Genomic DNA, 22,103 nt, shown 5'->3' on the forward strand with positions numbered 1-22,103 from the left:
CAACAGTCACTTCCGAAGTCTTCTCAAAGAAAGTATCACAATCACATTATTACCCAAAGGTAATTAAACCATCGTTAATTTTCGCTCAACTACAAATACAATTATTTATTGTCAATGTATATTCGTTTGAATTATATCTGCCTATCATTTAGATGACCTTCAAATCATTGTTGAACTTTGGGTCCTTCGGCCGAAATCCGACACAAGCGGTGGATCGTTATCACAGTGGACCAAGTGACTATGGACATTACGATCATGGTTGGGGTCACGGGTAAGCCATTGTGCACTGAACAGTATCAACTGTAAAGAATGTCGCAAGATTGGATTTAAATGCTTTGCTACTATTACTCGTACCATACATTCAGACATTTTTTAGGGGTCACAAAGGAAAGGGTGGCAGTGGCGGTGCTGCCTTAAGCGCGTTGACCTTACTTGCCTTTCTGTTTCTCATCAACGTAATGCAGGTAATGAAAAATAATGTTAACGGAATTATATTCAAGGGTAGGCACCTATCAATGCAAGCGTAAACTTAATTCAACATATTGTTTTAGCAATCACTTGATAACAGTAATGGAACAGCGACACCTGCCGTTGTGCGCGAAGGTGATCAAAGTGCAGCACCTCGTGCCAGGGGTGACCAAGCTTCAACGAATATTGTCATTAATGATTCAATACCGAGTATCAAGTACGTTCCGATAAAAACCAGTTTACAAGTCGTACAAAATAAAAATTAAGGAAGAGGATACCCGTTTCCCGTAATTCGAAGGAAGCGTGGATTCTTGATTTCACTGAAATCTTTCAACTTCCTTCCGATCTTGAAACAGGGAGAAGGTTGTTGCTTTACAAGTTAATTAAAAAATACTAATCAATACAACTGTGACAGTAATTAATCAATATACGAGAGAGCTTTGTTTTCCAACTCTGTATACTTAATCTTCATTTGTTTAAAACTTTTATTACATAAATGCAGTTACAGTTATCGTATAAATAACAGAACTATGTTTAAAATGATCTTGATGATGATAAACTGTGAACGTGCAAATTGTATCAAGCTTCCTATATTTTCGTACATACTGAATAGATGGAATAGGTTTGCAATCTAGATACTTACATACGTATTTTAAATGGAACTATCAAATGATAACTTTAATCACTGATTGGTAATTTTTATTTGTTGCATGATCAACAACCCGGAGAATCTTTTACAATGATTCAACGATAAAAGTAATAGCAGCTAGCAACGATTTTAAATCTTACATAGATCAAACTGTTGCGTCAAATTTGTTAAAATTTAGAGTGAAACTAATTTGGGGTTTACGTTTTTACATTTGTCACACATTTAACCTATTACGAATTGATCTACATTGTACTCGATGGGTGTATCAAATTAGGAAGACAAAGTATTCCCGGATTCCTTATTTATAATATTTATATTCAAACTTCAGAGGGTACATCCGGATTAAAAAGCTTGTGACAGTAAAATAAGGTAGGAAAAAATACAAGCAAAGAAACATTAGATTATAACACGAATTATTAATAATTCGATACAACAAGTTTCATTATTTTCAACTTGCATCAACACATGATAATATAGCACAATACAATAGATATGAGTAGATCAACTATTTAATGTCATAATAAATATCCGATGAAAATTACGAATCCTGTTATATTTCTTTCAAAAACTCTAAAATACAGGCAGATCAAGAAGTTAAATCTAAGAAAGAATGGAAGGAATGAAGTAAAAAAGAAAAAAAACCATTCTGAATCGTTTAAAAAAAATAATCGATTCAAAAATATGCAGTCTTCTCATAGTACCTGCGATATTATTTTGATCCTGTGACACATTATTGAATTTATGGTATCTGAACCACAGAATTCCTAAAAAATAATTGGCTTTATTACCAAAAATTAAATCTCAGTGACTAAAAAATAGCGACATATTTCACAGCATTGAATTGAACGAAAAATTGTCGAAATAAAAAATTTAATCACACGAGATTGCACAAGCTTTGGCTCAACTTCTTTCGAAAAACTTTGATTTTGCTTACGATCTGCCATCCAACATCAGATATGTGTTTGCAAATCAGTGAAAATAAGTTAAAAAAAAACTAATGCATTGGACTACACAAATCTAACAGTAAAGCAAAAAATTCAGCTGAGTACGCTATGGAAAGTATAGGATATTCAATAAATAATCTATTTTTTATTGTGAGAATTATAGTGCAACTCTCCGTGGATTAATGGGTTTATCTTATAATTGAATCATTGGTACCTGCCAAACTCTTATTTTGTCTTCTGCTAAAATGTGTCATAATGAACTGCTTCGTCGTATTAAATTTGAATTAATATATTCAAAATTTATTACTTCCCTAATTAGGTGCAGTTACATCAATTGTTTTGTCTGGACGATCTGGGAACAAATTTGGGTCATATGTACTTGGTACGCGTAAGTGCGCTCTGTCCTTTGGTAGGATCCATCATTCGGTCCCAATTGGTGTGACCTACGACGAAACCAACTGCCCGCAATTTTTCTTGTTCTTTTCGTTCTTCCAAATCTGCCCATCGTACCTTTATCAGACAAAACAACGTCGCGTAATTACGTCGAAATGAATCATTGCGACAATAATCTGCTTCATTCATTTTTTAAAATTACGAAAACTCACTCTTTTTTTTCCTGACGTATCTTCCATGTTATAATAATCGGGCACCTGAAGGAAATCTTCCATTGTTTGAAGACGGTTTTCGTTTTTCTTTTTAGCTAAACCATCTAGACGATCTGCACAAAAATACCATAACTGATTATCACTACTTGATTAATCAAATTTGTAACATAATATTTTTTTTCCTAACTATTTATCTTCAAATACAGGTCATACAGCTGAGCACAGATGATGATGCTCTTCAACGAACTTTTCGCATGTATGGTATACACTAGAATAAATTTAATAGGACAATTCCGTATTTTATGAGAAATGATTTCTCCAAGGACTGTATTTCGTGTTCCAATCAATAATCTAAGTTAAAAGTTTAAAATTCACACTCACCCAACTTATTGTCGGCATCCATCTGTTCCCACTTGCTGATTCCCTATATTCGATAGAGTAAACCGAAATGAAAAATCAGTAACACCATAAAAACACCTTATGAGACATAAGATTGATCGGATATATACAGAACCTTAGATTGATTCTAATAAATTCAAAGCCACCCGTGTGGTATTTTGTTGCACTTGTTTAGTATAGATAATAAATACCATTGGCCGCCTTGAACGTGTCAGAATCAATCTGAGGGGCTGTACATGTCAAGTAAAACATAAAAACAGAATTGGAATTATCTTGATGAAATTGAAGAGATAACTAAAGAGACTTTACATGCCTCCAAAGGCAAAATATACAATTAGATAATTCCTATTCAGGAATATTTTATGAAACCGAAGCTAGTAGCCAGAGTTAGCGACAAAACATGTTAAACTCTTTTTGAAAATAGAATAATGCAGTTCACTCTCATACTCTTAATTCTATAAAAGTATTGGAGTTTCGAGGTATTTCACAAAATTTTGATCTTCCGACTTCACTACCTTATTTGAATGAACATTACAAAATTTGGCTGCTAATTCTGGCTGCTAGCTTCAGCCTCGTGCATATTTTTTGTCACAGATATTTAAAAGTGTAATCAAAACTAGTATACTTTAAGTGTGATAATTTGAATATTCGAAAATTTCCTGATTTTGAAGTGGAAAGAATATAAGGCCAGGTCCAAAATTAAATATGAGATTCAAACGGAGTTTGAGATCAAATATTATGAGAATTCATAAAATATTTTGGAAATACTATATGAATTTTTACGCTGTCTCATATTTTCTTTCACAACAGCTATAAATTCAACATGTAAGCAAGATGAATGTTTCATAATAACTTCATTTTTTAGATGAGATTTTAGTGTTCCGTTGGACTTACAACTTGTTCGTCTTGACTATCCTGGCTATCATCATTTGCTTGGGTAGTATCCTCCGGTGATGGGTGGCTATCTTCCATATGAACCTAATAGATGTAAATTTGAGGCTCGTAAAAATTCTTTTATAATTATAATTGAAGATGGAATGCATAATTAAATTATTTAAACGAATGCGTATTTTAACTTGACTCTATATCTTAAACGAGTATAAAAAAAAAGTTAAACCTCATCGATTGCTTCTTCCTGGAGCATCCCATTAACATCCAGTTTCAAGTGGTGGTTAGGTGTTGGTTCAAAATAATCGACGATTTTATTAATTTCGTCCTCGGTGCGATTATGAATATTGCGCTTCAAGCAAATGTGTACATCCATTTCCATCTCACATACATACACCTGATTAGTTGAATAGACGATTTTAGTTATTTTTTTCGATTGATTTCATTCTATCTGTTTGTTCAAGCTCATGAAGACACATGAGATGACTCGCCAATTTTCAACTTAATATGATGTACCTGAAAGCCCTTGGTTTTAGCAAAGCTCCACATTTCCTCGTAATCAGAAATTTTTTCATTAATACAATCCAGAATAATGAAATTAAAGTAGCCGTCTGTGATATTCTTTTTAAACGCCTTGACAAGAGATGTCAAGTAACTGGGTTCCATTGCTTCTTCGTACTCATAGACCATTTCCTGTGAATATTAAAATTGAATTTTAAAAACAATATGTTAAGGTAAAATGAAAAATGACTCATAGACTAAATATATACATACCTTTGCAACTACTTTTTTGCCATTATCGTCCTTAGTTTCTTTCTCCTTTTCAACAAGGAAATAATCATCAAGGCTTAAAATTCTTGGAGCTGAACCTCCTTGCTCGACTTCTTTATCCTACAGAAATGTAAAAAAAATTACATAATCGATAAGCAGGTATAAATTGCCAAGTATCCGAATTATGTAGCATATTTTTTAGACTGCAGAGATCCATATTGGGATAAGTATGCAATAACAGTCTACTGACAATATCCTTTGCATTCAAAATTGATGTTAAAACAAATTGTGCTTAAACTCAGTAACTGTAAAGGCACTAGTTTTACTATACATATGAAAATTACCTTGATGAGTTTAGCAACAAATGACTTCCCACTGCCTGGTGGCCCTCTTAAAATAATCACTATCTTGGGTGGCCTAGTCTGACGTCCAGGCTGGAATAAAATATCGTCAACCATGGTGTAGTTTGGCATTCTTGGCAGTTCCATTTTCGTGGAAGTTGTCTCCGCAGAATCATTTTTAGCCTCTGAAGTACTGGAACAAGATGGAAGTTCTTGTGAGTAACTATTGTAGCGCTTACATACAATTTACAGAAACATTGGCATCTCCATTATACACTGAATTCATTTATCAACCTTGACCTTCAGGCTGTAAGAAAATTTAATACCAATAAGGAGAGGGTAGTTGATCACAATAGCAGAAAAATAAAATGTTCGCAATATACGATAGTCTATTAATTCAAATGCCTTACTAGCACATAACTGTACTGCAGACATAAGATTACTACTAATTTTAAGACAAGCTATAAATTGAGCAGAAACTATGATAATGCTGGACAATGTCAGTGTTTCCATATTGAAATTTATTGCAGCATATTTAATTTAATGAAAAGTGCTCACTACAAGTACTAGTGTCGAGCAAAGGATTTTGTCAAGAACGCATCTGTATGATTCAGTCTCAGTAAAATGTTAGAATTTGATTTCGTTTCATAACTCTTACATCTAAACATATATCTCCACTGACGACGAGTTGATATATTGTCATAATAGCATAAATTTGTTTATCGATATATCTGTCACCGCTAAAAAAACACGCAGTAGCGTAAAACTCATAAGAGGCTTACAAAGTGTAGTACTTAACACATAAGTAGTCTTGAAATAGGTGGATCAGCGTAACTATTCCAAAGCATTTTGCAGTTTTCATTTGGAATTACTATGGCAAAAATAGCAACGTAATCTAGATGCCATAACGTTAGGTACTTCAAACAAATTTGGTCAACGGAGCTGAATCAATATTCCAAAATAAGGAATATTGTATTCTGTAAGCCATGAAGAAAGTAATGCACAGTGTACAACGAACGGTACTTCAGGAAAAGAAATACGTAAAGGCAACAGCATTTTCATTCTGCATGTACTGCAGAGAGTATGCACGAGGACGTCAATCACGAGAGTGCCTTGTGTGAGCACCATGTCTCGATGTGAATCAGATGTGAATACAGAAAAATAAGTATCTGATTTAAATAAGTTTCCTCATCTGTCTAGCAGTCTAATCCATTCATTTTCAGTAGAATAAGGCGCAAAGTATTTACTATCCATCAAAAAGATGAATCAAATCATAAAATCTATTGCTAATTAGATTATAAACTAACTCAGGGTTCATTAAGTGAGCACAAATAAAAGTGTACATGTTGCAGATATGAGTAATGTAGTGCGATCACTAAAATATAATACAGGACCATGCACTAAGTGTAAATATTGAGAGTGGGGGTAACGCAGAGAGAGAGTTGTACAGGGTTATTTTGTTCACATATTTCATTACCAATGCGCAATCGCACCACGTTACATACAGTCTAGCTAAAAATCTATTATGATTATAGCGATTGTGTGCAGTGCTACTCACGGACTGCTCACTAATATATGCATAATATTTTTTGATTTGACTGTATGAAAGAAAGATAGAACACCTCCCGATGGCTCTCTCTCGACACGCTCTGATGACTGATGGTGCGTGTTCCAGTATTTTTATACTTCAGTGATTGCCGTACACTGTTCAATCCAAAAATTTTAGAATGATCCCAACTACAGTTTAATATCAATCTTTCCTATAGAAAAGGTCACATTTATGAATATTAAATTTAATAGATGATATGTCAACAACACGTTACGTTGTACGCAAATGCTACTGATAATATCATTAAGATCGTATTAAACTGTAGGTGGATTGATTCTAAACTTTTTGTTCATCAAACAGTACATCAGACTACTGAACAGACAAACTTTTACAGTAATTGTCATCTGCTCCCAACAAACTAAATTATACCAAATTCAAAACCATTAACAGGGTAGATGCTTGATAACTTGATACTGGATGCGCGAAATTCTAAGGCACCTTTGGGGCAAACGAATGTATACGTTTGCAAATGTCTCAGTGCCAACACAAAGCCAATTCGTAGAAGGCATTGATCAACTTGCCTGTTCCAAAAATTACGTGAAAGCAATGGCAAGTTGTCAAGCTTGAACCACATACGTAAATTATTTTTGTGCACAAAAACGAATGTATGTCAGTCATGGGAAACTATACCAATAGCTACAGACTTCAGATCATTTTTGTGAGGCGACAAATATTAAAGAGAAGCAAGTCACCAATAAATTCCTAAGAATTAAATAATTATGTTTCGCGTTATTCTTAATCGTAAATTGCATGCAGCTGATTGCATCAATTGTCCACAAACACAAGATAGTCAGCTCTTAGATGCAGGCCAGGAAATAGCTTTATTGCAAATCACAACAAAGTTTCAAGATGCCAATCATATAATTTTAGGTGGTACAGGAAATACGAAGTAACGGTGGAAATTTTTTGAATAGAAGCGATCAGCTGTTGCCTACTAATCGCAACATCGAGTCGCAAACAATGTCCTCATGGTTTAATGCATAGGACTAACTTCGTACAATTTCTTCCAGTGTATAATGTACAAGAAATTTTTCTAAGAAGATCTCTGATTTTATATACAACGATACACAAGTCCTACAACACTCGTTGCAAAGATATTTTAGCAAGGTAAAAAAGAAGTCTCTCACGAGAACTATGAAATCTCTTCAAAATATTTCTGTGATAAGCTTCGGAGAACTCCTGTTTGATTGTATATACACTCAAAAAGATCTTCTTAAGAAAATCTATGACCTCATAAATATTATATTCACTGTGAATCTTTATTTATCACCAACCCTCAAAAATTACTCAAAATATGTGGCTATTGATTCCTGTATGTCTGATCAAATGTGTTTGCTCATACACAGTCGTGTATAACCATTCTAAAAAAATCACTGCATTCAAATTCTGTGAATGCTGAAGCTAAACGCTGCTTCCATTCATTCTCATGGCTCATGCGCACAATCATAAACTTTGATATTATAATCATATCTGTTAATAAATATAATAATAGTGACAGGAGAGCTGCATACCTGGTTTCCTGAGAAGTATTAGCGTTGCTTTTACTCTGATGCTCCGGATGACTTACGTTGCCCTTAGATCTATTGGAATTCAGATATGTTCAAACAGAAATTTTTTCACAATACAGACTTTGTAAAACAAGAATTATTCTCTAAATCTAGAGAGCAGGTTTCAGCTTGTGATAATCACACTATAGTGCAGGTACCTCGAAATCATTAAGCTTTAACAGTGAGAATGTAATATTCTATATTAACACACGTAACGTAATACTGGTATCACGATCCATCAAGCAAATTTTGAAAAATTCACTTCTCAATATATTCGTTAAATAATATGTGAAGACTAATCGCTTGGTAAGTAAATAAGTAATTGCGTCCTCAGTAACAGGTGCTCTTTGATCAAATTACCTGTCGTCATCTCTGTTGCATTCTTTATTTTGTTCGACTTTCATTCGGTCATTTCTGTCACTTGTGTCTCGATTTTTATCTACAAGTGGAATAAACAATTAGTTCGTGAATTTAAAAAAAGAGTCTACCATAAAAAAACGACAACTACAACTAATTTTACAATACTAGTCAAGTGATAATCATAAATTGATTTTGGACACTTTAGAAATATCATATTTTGCTAATTTAATTCCGAACAGTCAGTACATGTCATGCGCCCTTAAGGGAGGGTTCTATTCACCAAAGCAGCTACAAGAAGCATAAGCCGCAGGTAGTCGGCGATTTTTTTTCTAAGTGTATTTTTGCGCTCTGCAAATCATGCCATAAAGTTCGATGAGATAAAAAAATATTGGAACCCAGCCGATTTTCTATGTTCGTCACAGAGAAAGATATCAAAAATCTGGAACGATTGTTTGCTTGAAATAGTGAACTGAATGCGCACGCCAAATTTCAGTCGTAAATATTGAAAACTGGAGGAGGAGATACACTTCGAAGGATCAAAAATGTCGTTTATTGAATATTCTGTAATATTACTTCTCTTTTTGTAAACTGTAACCAATTTCATGTAGAAAAGGTCCTATAATGTCAGTACTTACTGTAAATAGTCTCAGAGATATATGTTTACTCCATTGAATCCAATGCAATACTTGTACCTATAGTAAACACTGTTTACTTACACAATTTTCAATATGCGGTAAGTACCTTTCTTTCTTAGTCTTTCCTCACAACGCGAAAAAAACGATTTATAAGGCGTAGTTGCTAAATCTATTAGTGAAAACCCATACCTCCGAAACTTTTCACAGTAAGTACTAACATTGTAGGACGTTTTTTTACATAAAATTGACTATCGTCTACAAGTAAAAGCAACATTAAAAAATCTTCAAAGAGCAACATTTTCGACCCTTCAAAGTGCATCTGCTCCTATGGTGTTAAATATTGTTGGCTGAAATTTGGGGTACACATTCAGCTTACCATTCCAAACAAATAGTCATTTTAGATTTTTGATATCTTGCTTCAAGTCGAATATAGAAAACCAAAGAGATTTAAATATTTTTTTACCACTTACAACTATATGACATATTTTTGAAGCACAAAAATACGCTTAAGAAAAAATCGACAGCCATCTACGAAATGTGGTTTATGTACCTGGTTTGGTTGATGGAACCCTCCTTCAGATATCCTGCAAAATCAGGAGTAAGCTATGGCCAATAATTTTTATTGTAGTAGACTAGGTCTGAGAAGGTACTTTTCAGACCTCACAAAGTAAATACATACTTCCTTAATAGTACTTTCTCAGCCGGTTTACTAATTGTAAATAACAAATGTGATACACGTCATTTGAAAGAAATGAAAAACAAAAATGATATTGAATTTCATATAAGCAATAAGTTTAATTCCTATAACTTCACGTTTGAAACAATCAGAATAAAAACTGAGACGATTGGTACAAAAAATATAACAAATAAGCTGAAATACCTCTACGATCACTTCCATCTTTCGATGAACGGTCTTCTCGATCGACATTACGTCCATATTCACGATCTCTATCATCGCGATCTCTATCATCCCGATCTCTGTCTTCACGGCCTCGGTCCTTGTCACGTTCGTGGTCACGTTCCTTGCGCTCTTCCCTGTTATCTCTGTCTCTCCTGGCTCTTAAGTCTCTATCTGATGGTCTTCGATCATCGCATTCAAACGATCTTCTGTCTGGCCTGGACCAATTACGTTCTCTTAAATGTGGTTTATCAAATTTGAAATCATCTCGTAAGTTTCCCCGACCTTTCCATTCATGTTCCCGTGCATATAATCTTAATCTTTCGTCATATTCCTTCAAACTTTGTTCGGTTTCCTCCCAGTGTTGAAAATCTTTTCGTGGTATTATTTCATGTTCAGGCACCACAGGTTTTAAATTACCATGACCATAATCAAATGTCTCAACGGGAGTTATGTACTCATGTACGACAGCTTTCGTTAGGTGGCCGTAATCTATAACTTTTTCAGGAATTATTTCAGTGATCATCTTATTCACTGCACTTCCACCATGGTTATAATTAAATTGTTTCCCAACACGAAATTCATCAATGCCTGAACCATGTGGTGGTCTTCGGCGATCATCATGATCACTCAATCTATCACGAAATCCTGAGTCAAACTGTGAGTTATTTTTATTTTCACGTAAGGTAGGATCAAACCCTAATTTCTGTTCACGGCCACGTGTCATGTTGGAATCTGAACTTCCTTGTCCATCTAGCACAAATGGAGGTCTTTGTTCTAGAACGTTGTCTTCCATTCTTTGATCAAAATTACTTGACCCACCCTGCACACCAGGAATTTTTTCCAAACCTCTCAGACCACCTTGGATGAATGGTCGTTGCTCTGGACCTTCTTGAGAATGTAGTGGATTTAACGATGATCCACCATGCCGAATGAGTGATCTTAGTTCATTATTCATTTGTCCTCCTTGCGTGAAAGGCAAACTTTGTCCTCCATCACCTGGAATATCTTTTTCGAATGATGATCTCCGTTCCATTACTCCTTGGGCAAATGGAGTTCTGTGGTCCAAGCCTGTAGGTCTACTCTGTGGTAATACTACACCTGGACCAAACTTAGGCCTTTGATCCATTGTAATGCGCACCGTCGGATCAGACTCACCAATTCCAGATATTCTCCTATCAACAGTTTTGCTCTCATCCATATTAATACTGCTTGACTCAAAGCCCTTACTACTCTGATTAGGAATATTGCTAGATGCATTTGGTAGATCAAATTTTGGCTGTTTATCAAATTGAAGCCCCAAAAGAGATGGAATCGCTGGTCTTTGACTAACATTTGAACCTCGTAACCCAAAGCTTCCCTCATTTGGCCCTCGCGGCCTAAACTGTCCGTCATTGGAGTCTCTGGACATTGCAAATGGCGGATTCATTGGTCGTTGACTAAATGGTCCACCACCTGGCCCTCTTGGTCCAGAAAAACCGCGTCCGATTGGACCAAATTGCTCAGTAGTTAAGCGACCTCCTAGTAAACTATCATTTGGACCTCTTTGATTAGAGGCATTAAACTGATTGTCATGGATACCTTTCGAACCAAATTGCTCTGAAGCTCTTGATCTAAACTGACTATCACCTAATCCTTTAGGTCCAAAGGGCCCTTCATTCAGATTTCGTGGGCCAAACTGAGTATCATTTAGACCCCTTGGACCAAACTGAGCGTCATTTGGACCTCTTGGACCAAACTGAGTGTCGTTCGGTCCTCTTGACCCAAACACAGCGTCGTTCGGACCTCTCGGACCAAACTGAGCATCATTTGGGCCTCTTGGGCCAAACTGAGTATCATTGGGCCCTCGTGCACCAAACTGAGTATCATTGGGCCCGCGTGGACCAAACTGAGCATCGTTTGGACCTCTTGGACCAAAATGAATATTATTTGAACCTCTTGGACCAAAGAGAATGTCGTTTGGACCTCTCGGGCGAAACTGAGTATCACTCGAACCTCTTAAGCCAAACGGGAGACCTCGTGGCCCAAATTGTCTATCAATAGGAGCTCTGAATTCGAAACGGTTTACATTTGGACCCCTAGGTCCGAACTGATCAATGTTAGGGCCTCCGGGCCTGAATGGACCACTTGATGAACCCGGACCATCGAAAAATAAAGGATTCGGTCCTCGTGGTGGGATCAAGGGTGGTGGTATAGGACCGGATGAGTTGGCACTTGAGTCACGATTTGTTTCACTTGATCTGAATGCTGGCATATTTGGTGTTTCTGTTAAAGGTCCTAGATTAGGAAGTTCTGGCGGAGGTTCCATATTCAAATCTTCAGGTTTCGGATCATTTTCACCCATGAAAGGTAAAGCATTTCGATCTTTTCCATCAGTATTTACCTCATCAAGTGCCATCATAGGCTTGTCAGTGTCACCTTTTGATTGGTCTTGATCCTTGTTATCACTTTCCTGATCAATGTTCTTAGAAGGAGATTTTGCTGCTTTTTCCACATCTTCATTATTTGAACGCTCCGAATTTGTTACAAGACCACTATTCTGACTGGCAGAATTATTATTGGTACCACCATTTACATTGTCATTTAAATTCTGTTCTGAGAATTGAGTATCCAACCACGGTGGTTTTTCCAGTGGTAAAATATTGCACGGAGGCTCAAGTTGCAAAATTTTATCCTTTTCCAAAGTATTATTTCCTTGCTCAGAAGTATTCAATCTACAAATGAGTTCAGCCTGCTCATTGGAGGCTCTACCTTTATCCCGTTGATCAAAATTTTCTTTGTCCTTTGAACCCAAATTTACTGACTGATCGTCTGCTGTTTCATCATTTCTAGTTCCACGTTCCAGATCCTCTTGCCCTCGAGGTCCAAATTTGCCTTGACTTCTTGGAGGACCAAATTCATTTCCAGAAATACCAAATTCATTTCTAGGAGGACCAAATTCATTTCTGGAAGGGGCAAATTCATTTCTGGGTAAGCTAAATTCAGCCTTGGGAGGAGCAAATTCATTTCTCGGCGGACCGAATTCATTTCTTGAGGGTGCAAACTCTTCTCTGGGTTTCAACTTATCCAGGCTGGAACTTCCGAAGGTACCAAATTCTATACCTCTAGAAGACTGTGGACCGAAGTTGTTATTACTATGCAGTGTTCCTATACTTCTAGGACCAAAATCTCCTGGTCCACGAGACATCAAATTTTCGGAGCCTCTGTGTCCTAGCCCAAGATTTTTTGTTCCCATATCCCCAAGATTTCTCGATGTGTATGGTAATTCTCCTGTAATCTTCTTAAAGCTCTCGCTCAGTGAACCAAGACTGTTTTGTCTAACAGGATTAAATACATCATCCCTTGGCTTGAAAACATCCATAGCAGCCCGTCGTTTTTCCATAAGTTTTCTCAGTTCTGGTGTGATATTATCAGAAGCTTCAAATGGCCTGACGTTTTTGTTCGATCCTCTAGAATTATCTCCAAAACTATCACGCCGGTTGTCATTCACATAACTAAGATCTTTAGAGTCAAAAGGATCAGAAATATCTAATCGATCATTTCGGTTAAAACGTTCGTTTCCTGGGCCTAAATTATCACGTCCAAAGGTAGAATTTTTATTGAAATTGTCCCTATCATTAAATCGGTTACTTCCAGATTCAAATCTTTCATTGCCCAAGCTTAGACGATCATTACTAGACCCCCGAAGGCTATTACCAGAGCTGAAACGATCTAATCCAGTTCCAAATCGGTCTTTAGATAGTGCTCTAAACTGATCGCCAAGTGAACTAGACCCAAAACGATCATTATTCGACGAAAACCGATCAACATCTGATCCGAAACGATCATTTTTCGCTGAGAATCGATCAATATCTAATCCAAAACGATCGTTACTCGATCCAAAACGATCACTTCCCAGACCAAAGTTGCTATCATCATGTCCACTACGATTAACTCCTGGACCAATGCGGTCGTGGCGGCTGAATCTGTCACTATTGGGAGCAAAAGTATCATTATCTCTTGCAAAACGATTGATTCCTGAATCTCGCTCTTGAGTGATGCTGAAACGGTTTTTTCCTGAATCTCGATCTTCACTGTTTCCAAAGCAGTCATTTTCCTGTCGTCGTTGATTTCCTGGACCACTATGATCATTAGTACTGAAGTCGCTACCTGGTCTGGTTGTACCAAATCGATCGGCTGGTTGATTATAACGCTCATTGTCAGATCCAAATTGGTTACCTCCGAGACGATTACTCATGCCAAATTCACTTTTTTGTGTGTCTCGATCGTAAGGCTTGTTTCTAATTGAGAATTGACTTCCTAAAGTAGTGCGGTCACTCATAGTAAAACGATCACCTTTTTCATCAGTACGATTAGTGACAGATTGGAAATTATCAGTGCTTTGAGAAAATTGTTCATTACCCCCAAAACTATCTTTTTTGTCACCACTCGGATCGAATAACAGCGGAGGTCTATCATGGATATTACGATCATTTTGTTTCATTCCTGAGTCCAACATTTGCCTTGAATCATTAGCTCCAAATCCTGGTGGTGGTTGAGAAAAATTCACGCTTGAATTCCCCAGATTTGGAGGAGGCAGAGAAAAATCATTTCCAACTCCTTGGCTTACTTGGGGTAATTGGGGAACTTGAGTAGACTGTCCAGCAATAGGGGGACCAGCTATTCCAGGCAGAAATTGGAAACCACCGTAACTTGGGGCTGTTATATTTGCATTATATTGAGCAGCCCATTGCTGCGCAGCCCATGCAGCATGTGTCATATTGCTTGTCATCGTTGGAGCAATCATTGCAAGTGGCTGCGACATAGCATGTTGCTGTGTTGAAGGTACTACAGTCCTCGTGTTACCTGGTAACTTTGAAGAATTTTCTGCATCCTGCTTCCCAGTCAGCCCTAAGGTTTTACCAATTCCTAGTAAATTATTAATCAAACCCTGATTTTCGCTGCTTGATAAGATGTTTAATATCTTGTCACCTCCAGGAATATTTTTCGTTTTCTCAGAATCTACCTTCGATGTCAGCTTCTGTTGTTCACGTTTCTTACGCATTTGCTCTCGACGTTCGATTAGCTTTTCCCGCCATGATGTCCACTTTGCTTCATACTGCTTATATTGTGTCTGAAAAGAAAGGATTATTTTAGTTTATTAAATTGTAGAATAAACATGTTTCTAAAACTTAAATCAATCACACAGTCTGTCAAAAATAAATTCTATTCAAACATAAATTCAATCATTAAACTGTTTAGGATATACTATACTGGCATGATCATAAATCGGATTGATTAATGATGAAATTTATTCTATTTTATCTTACAATACACGAAATGAATTTGGCAGACTAATTGTCAATGTAAAATAATTCTTAAATAATGCAGTATAAGTGGTTTAGACAATCACCTACCTTATCAGGGTGATTTGCATTCTGTTGTTTCCACTTATTGAATTGTTCTTCCCATTGTTTAAACTGAGCATCAAATGTTTTCTCCGCTTCTGTCAACTCTTCGTCTTCAAGTTTGGTCTTTTTAGCACTACCAAAATCATCTGACGTATTAATAGCTCGTTTCTCACCTGACAAATTAACACCCTGTGGTTCTTGGGGGTTTGGCAATGGTGGGGGTGGTTGCCCTGGGGGTAAAGGTGGTGCTTGTGAATAATTTGTAGTATTCATGGCGCTATAATCAGAGTTTTGTGTTTTAGCTGGAAATAATGGAAGATTGTTTTGATGTGGAGGAGGCATATTCGCATATTGGAATGGTTTATTGTTATCTGGTGGTAAAGGAGGTTTTGCATGTTCTTCTTTAGGAAGAGGAGGGAGAGGCTGTGAACTTGGCAGTGGCGGCGCCTGTGTTACATTTGGCAGGGTTAAACCCTGAGCCGATAACTGCTTCATTGTCTCTTGATACTGAAACAAATCCAACCATTATCAAAGTTATTAAGTATAAAATGAAGCCTCACACTCATAATTACATATTCATACATTCTTATCGAATATTTTAAACTCTAAATCCGTGTGATCATTAACACAAAATGCAGTCCTTTGAAATTTTGCTATTTATGTTGCATATTTGTATTGTATATGTGTAAGCTAATTTATTGACAAATAGATACGGAATAAAATTATAAAGGTATAATTATAAAGGTATAGTTCTAATCAGGTCTATTTAAAAAATCTTCCCCGGTTATCAAATTTATTTTTCTTCAGACATCTAATAACAAATGAGCTTAAATGATGGGTTTTTGAAATTTTTTATAATTTAGACTTCATGATTATGAAACTTAAAACTAGTTGCTCTGTTAAAAAAGAATTATGAATATTTAGAAATCCCCAAGGCAACTTTACTAAAAAAAAATCCATGCTATATGAATATCTACCCCCTTCAAACTAATGAATTTTCATCTATAGCTAACAATCTAGTTGAATGAAAATTTCAGATCTTCCTATTCAATATGATGTGTGAAAAATTATTCAACAAAATTATCCTTACCTTTTCACCATATTGTGCTTGCCATTGTTGAAATTGCTGTTGCCACTGCTGCCACTGGGTCCAATTTTGCTGCTGAGCAGCGGCCCATTGTTCAGCAGTATAGCCACTTGGAGCCTGATTAAGGTTTTTCGATGAATTACACGTGATCAAAAATTAACAGTGAATCTGTGGCGGATTAATATGTCCCAAGATAATTGTTAAGTGGTTCAAATAAAGGGAACCTTAAAGGCTTAATGAGATGATATGACAACGTATTTCCAGCACAGTAAGCTCTGTTGGATATGCGATTTTTTCAACAAAAAAAAAAGGTATTGTGCACAGACTGAACGACGACTTAAATAATTATTCTATGACAAAAACAGTAATCAAGTCTTTGTTGTGAAAGTAGTATGTCCCGATGAAAAATTTGTGTAACGTAATTTCATTACAGCATATTACGAAATTCTTTAAACATTACTTATGTGTAAATCAACATCTGCGAAAGCCAACATTGACAGTCAGATCTTGTGTTCGAAACAGTTCAATGTTGGCGTCACATGTGACTTGATTAGTGGTGACCTTTTCTGAAAACCTCCTCGAACACAAGAGCTGATTATGAACACAAGAGCTGATTATGAACACCAGTTTAGGAGCTTGTTTATCATAGCCAGGACAGAAAAGTGTATCGGTTTCAAAAAGTTTCACTTTGCTTGAAGAATGCCTGATCTTCATATATTATCAATTATTGCTAATCCTTGATATGAGTATATCTGTGCAATATTTCTAATGACTTTTAATATATTTAAGTTCGAACACTATTTGGGTTTTTATTTCTGGATAAATAGGGCAAGTAGAAGTAAATTTGTCAAATCTCAGGCATGACTGAGATAATATACTTACTGGCTGATTATAATATTGCATATAGGACTGCATCATAGCCATAGGATCTGCTCCTGGTGCAGTGAAGCCAGCTGGTGTGGGAGGCATTGGTGCTGATATGGCACCAGCCGGCATTTGCCATTGGTTCCAATTTTGCATTTTGAAACCCTCTGTCTTTTTAGCATTTGCTTTGACAAGCTTGCTACTTGACTTGCATGTCGACTTTTAAACCGCAGTTTTCCGTTTGGATGCTATTTTATGGTAGGAGAAAAGGCTTGTTACAAAATTACATACAACAGTGTGTACGATTAATCACATATTAGCGTCATAAATCAAATAGGTTTTCCCGTAAAAGCTCTCAACCAACAAAAGTCTTTATAGGTCGTAAAATGTTACGTATCTAGATTTGTCAAGATATATATGTATTGTTAAATAAATATTGAATCCATAAACACAAAACTTCATTCAAGAAATTCCAAACAACCAAACAAACCCAGGATCCCCATGGATGACACTTTGAACAAAACTCAAAGCATCTGCATGACGTAAATATGCTGTTGATTCAATTATTTAACGCTACTACTATCCAATCGGTAATTACACATTTCCAAATCATTACGCTGATCTCCTGCACAGAGAAGACATTATTCAAGTACCATTTCACAGAAACTTGAATGAAATATAAAATAGGACACGACCTATTCGATATTTCACATGAATTTCAGTTCAAACGTACGAATTATCAACTTGAGTGCCTTATAAAAAGGTAAGATGTTCAGATATCACACATCCACATAAATTATCCATTTAAAATATTTTTTGATCAAAAATTTACATGTACGACATTCACACATAAAAATCACTGCAATTGTGAGATATCGATTAAGCGATAAACCAACAGGCTATCCTGACTGGTTGTATAATATCATCAAAACAAACTGTGCATGACGGGTTATTTTGCATGTCAATATGCTTCTCAATTTCACGACTATAAATAATGCTAGATAGCTAAATATTGCAGCGCTGAATAATGTGTACCAGACAGCCAAAGAGGCCTGCAGGCAACAAAACTATGATGAAAAATGAACTTCACGTATCCATTTCTCATAAAATTGATAATTTTTGTCACATAGTAGCGCATGCATATTTAAAATTAATCATCGACAATGCATTGCTGATTGTACGTACAGACACTTGGGTTGATTCTGACACATTGAAGGCCACTGTTGGCGTTCATTTTGCATGTTAGACAAGCGGTAGCAAACTAAACAGTGGCCTGAAATGTGTCAGAATCTATCCAAGGGTCCCCTGACATATGATCCATTAATATTGATAAATATTTTAAACGAAACGTCAGCGCCAATGTCGCTCGAAATCAGTAATCATCTAATGAAGTACATAATTCAATTAATCTTACATTATGAAGGCATAATTAAAGTGATGGTATAAAGGGCTAATGGGTTTTTCAAATTTTAATTTTATGCTATATAGCACATTTAAATCAATGGAGATAACTTATCACAAGTATAAAATATGTGAGGAAACAAACTCTGGGATGTTTATCGTGCCGGTATGAATATTTCTGGTGAAATTTCAACAATATGTAGTATTTAGCAAGAAATACTACATTATGTATAGCCTTTGTTTTTGAGCAGTATAGGCGCTAAGCTGCCATGTTACTGCGATTTTCAACTGACGTAATAGAAACATGAGTTAGACCGATATTTTCCACGTACTGTTTGTGTATCAAAAAGGAATACGTATCAGTTGCAACTGCAGGTACCTAATTTTAAATACCTAAAAGAAAAACCGCAAGTAAACTGTGTTAATCAAATTTATAACTCCATAAAAGGGCGGGATCAATGCTGTAACCATCCTATGAATTCTCAGACACTGATTTTTCAACGTATGAGATTTTTTTCATCTATCTAAAAGTAGGATAAACCACATTCAGGGAATTGATCAATCACGACGAGAGAACTTGTAACAGATTGGAAAAGGATTTAGGTAAACTGTGTAATTATTCAGTGTACTTCGCGGACATGTTCGTGGTAGGGAGCAATAACCGTAGCGTTTAAACATTTTTCTGTAGTGGAGTAACGGTCGTTCTCTTTTTCAGAAACTGTGAACACGAGGTGATGACTTTCCTCCATAAATGAAACCGATAATATGGTTTCAGATGCGAGTGACAACATTTAAGATTCTTCCCAAAATTTTTTTACCCTTCCCGAAGTCTCGGCGAACAAGATTTATTGTTGAAGTTTACAATTAAGCTAATAAATGTCCAGCTTTGTTACTCACAATTAATCCCAGTTGAACGTAGTTGATACAGGATAAAAGATTATCACGTTTCCCGTCACAGCACTTATGCAAAAAATCAAAAAACACAGCACTTGTAACAATCCCAAGGAAACTGTACTACAAACATGGCTACGCAGGTTGCTGTGGGTTGGTCGGTTGCAGCTAGCTGTCTGCAGTGGTGGTGGGGTAGTTTTCACTCGTCGGATAACGATACCACAACTTTACACGTCCCAAGAAGACTGGTTATCAGAAGACCGAACTCCTATCCAAGCCGGTGGTTTGAGGTGGGCCAATATATGGCAGCCGTATGACGTCGCTACTAAGCGAGGTGTACCAGCGCAATCCGATACTGCGCATCTCCGCTCCGAAAAGCAAACTCGGGCCAAATTTTAGCGCACGGTTCGTTAGATGTACAATGCATGAGCGGTTTTGCAGCAGTTCTCTGATGGATAGAAGATCATAATTCTCCCGTCCTCTCTGTCACTCTCACCAATGAAGTGGGGGCCACGAAAGGAGTAGTAGCTCCAAGAAGGCTAGAGAGTAGCTCCAGTAGTATACACCATGAGTAGTATGTATGCTCTAAGGCCGTTACACGATTGGAGCTGAGACCGATCGGCGCGTAATGGCTGCGCAGACGGAACCACTTACCGAATTGCCATTGCCCACGACGTCAGGCGTATTATTTCAAACCAGGTTCACTGATTAACTCAATGATTTACGAACAGTTTCTGAGCTAATTGATCATTAAAATTACAATAAACAGGTTAAAATGGGTACGCAATGATTTGGACTAACAGAGGCATAAGTCCTAGCTAAGTGTTAGATAAATTATATTGACTGTTTTGCCAGATACCTCGCAATACGTCACATCATGTATTATGCTTCTAACCTAAACTTACTGTTTCGTACGAACGTGATTTTTTGCCGGTAACTCCATTTGTAACATTAAATTATCCAACGAAAAAATGGCATGCCGTCAAGTGTTGAAAGCTATCATCAGAAGAACATGGCCTATAATGGTATCGTATTTTGAACTTTCAAGCTGCAGTCGAGACTTCCTAATTAAAGTCGTAAATTGAACATTATCACAGACTTGAACAATGTTATAAGAATTCTCAGCCAAAAAGATTTTCAAAATTTAGTTTCAAGATCTTCCATGACGCAGTCCAACTGTGTCCCCAAATAACATTGCCTGCATCTTTTAATATCCTATTTTTAGTATGCCTCGACAACATTGTTCGTTAACAGTACATCAACACAAAAACCATGTGCGGATCAAAAGCTAACTCTGGAGCCACCTGATTCTAAAACATTGTCCTACGATTATATGATAAAACAGTCGACAATAGACGCGGTAAACACCGCCTCACAAGTATTGACAGTTACATATTCTGCAATTGAATCGACAAGTAGAGATTATAGGTAAGATGCCAGTGAATTATAAAATTATAGCAATGTTACTACTCTGTAAACATGGTATATTAACAGCCATCAGGAACTTAGATTTAATAAGTAACTAATAATAATCAATAGAATATGGGTATGGAAATTCTACTCATGGTTTCATATTAAAAATTCAACAGAAATATGTTGACTAAATTGATCGTCCTTGTAAGAGAAACTTTAACTTATGAAGTGTGTGATTCACATTGGGATATGATTGTGGAAGTGCGAGCTGAGGTTCAACTTAAAAAGGAAATTCTTACAGTGAGAATATTTTCAATTATTCAACACTATTCTCATTAGTTACACCAAAATTTGAAAGATCTGGTTGGGTGGAGTTTAGAATTTCCAAGTTAGAAAAAGTTTCAATAAGATCTTCTCATAAATTTTAGAAACTGATTGGCTTTATGGATTATGTTCACAAGATGGCTGTTGCTGCATCTGAAACAACATATCTAGCAGGCATGGATAATCTATCGACAACACTGTGCCAAAGAATTGATGATGCCTTGATAAATATGCAAAAAGAAATTGATCTCAACAAAGTACTGGAAGAAGAATACTGCCGAGTTCAACAACAGTGTATAATCAAATGTAGAGAACGATGTGAACATCAAGTTATTAAAACTAAAACCTGAAATTCAATTTTTAGCTTTTGACTTTTAATTAACATAATTCTAATTATCCATATTATGTACCTTAGAGCATCATTGTGACATTGAGAGTTGTTCTATTATCACAAGCTGTACTTGGTTCTATTTATTTAATTCGCAAATATTTCATACCTTTTCATTGCAAAAAATTTAATCAATGCTATTAATGAGTTCATCATTGTGATGCATGACTAATTGAAATAGATCAATTAGCTTAATCGCATGTTCCTTTACTAATTTCTCTGTTCTATTAT

The 22,103-nt window shown here is 36.2% G+C and overlaps 3 protein-coding genes across 6 annotated transcripts in view; 2 read left to right on the top strand and 1 right to left on the bottom strand.

The window, feature by feature from the left end:
* LOC124221828 (uncharacterized) lies at nucleotides 1-1,453 on the top strand. Its single transcript, XM_046632164.2, has 4 exons — nucleotides 1-59; nucleotides 153-271; nucleotides 377-464; nucleotides 552-1,453. Exons 2-4 carry the CDS (start codon nucleotides 153-155, stop codon nucleotides 732-734), a joined length of 390 nt encoding a protein of 129 aa, XP_046488120.1. The 5' UTR covers nucleotides 1-59; the 3' UTR covers nucleotides 735-1,453.
* LOC124221829 (uncharacterized) lies at nucleotides 930-20,298 on the bottom strand. Of its 2 annotated transcripts, XM_069137071.1 has the most exons (16): nucleotides 19,754-20,298; nucleotides 17,474-17,703; nucleotides 16,595-16,708; nucleotides 15,511-16,011; nucleotides 15,086-15,227; nucleotides 10,097-15,004; nucleotides 8,582-8,660; nucleotides 8,186-8,254; nucleotides 5,069-5,258; nucleotides 4,728-4,844; nucleotides 4,470-4,646; nucleotides 4,183-4,350; nucleotides 3,960-4,043; nucleotides 3,048-3,090; nucleotides 2,667-2,779; nucleotides 930-2,571 (listed from the first exon to the last, which is right to left on the bottom strand). In XM_069137071.1, the coding sequence occupies exons 2-16, from the start codon at nucleotides 17,609-17,611 to the stop codon at nucleotides 2,431-2,433; spliced, it is 6,984 nt and encodes a 2,327-aa protein (XP_068993172.1). In that variant the 5' UTR covers nucleotides 17,612-17,703; nucleotides 19,754-20,298; the 3' UTR covers nucleotides 930-2,430. The 2 variants fall into 2 exon arrangements, with proteins under 2 accessions (XP_068993172.1, XP_046488121.1); XM_046632165.2 differs by having other exon boundaries at nucleotides 10,097-15,227.
* The window catches only part of LOC124221825 (uncharacterized), a 2,747-nt gene continuing 849 nt past the window's right edge, over nucleotides 20,206-22,103 (top strand). Inside the window, exons 1-4 of one of the 3 annotated variants that reach the window (XM_046632162.2) lie at nucleotides 20,206-20,772; nucleotides 20,973-21,175; nucleotides 21,337-21,460; nucleotides 21,622-21,802. In XM_046632162.2, coding sequence (XP_046488118.1) covers nucleotides 20,719-20,772; nucleotides 20,973-21,175; nucleotides 21,337-21,460; nucleotides 21,622-21,802 — 562 coding nt within the window. In that variant the 5' untranslated portion in view covers nucleotides 20,206-20,718. Of the gene's footprint in view, nucleotides 20,773-20,972; nucleotides 21,176-21,336; nucleotides 21,461-21,588; nucleotides 21,803-22,103 lie in introns of all 3 variants that reach the window. The other 2 variants (XM_046632160.2, XM_046632161.2) reach the window with 2 other exon arrangements.

Source organism: Neodiprion pinetum, chromosome 6 (genome assembly GCF_021155775.2).
Source record: "Neodiprion pinetum isolate iyNeoPine1 chromosome 6, iyNeoPine1.2, whole genome shotgun sequence".
Taxonomy (NCBI): domain Eukaryota; kingdom Metazoa; phylum Arthropoda; class Insecta; order Hymenoptera; family Diprionidae; genus Neodiprion; species Neodiprion pinetum.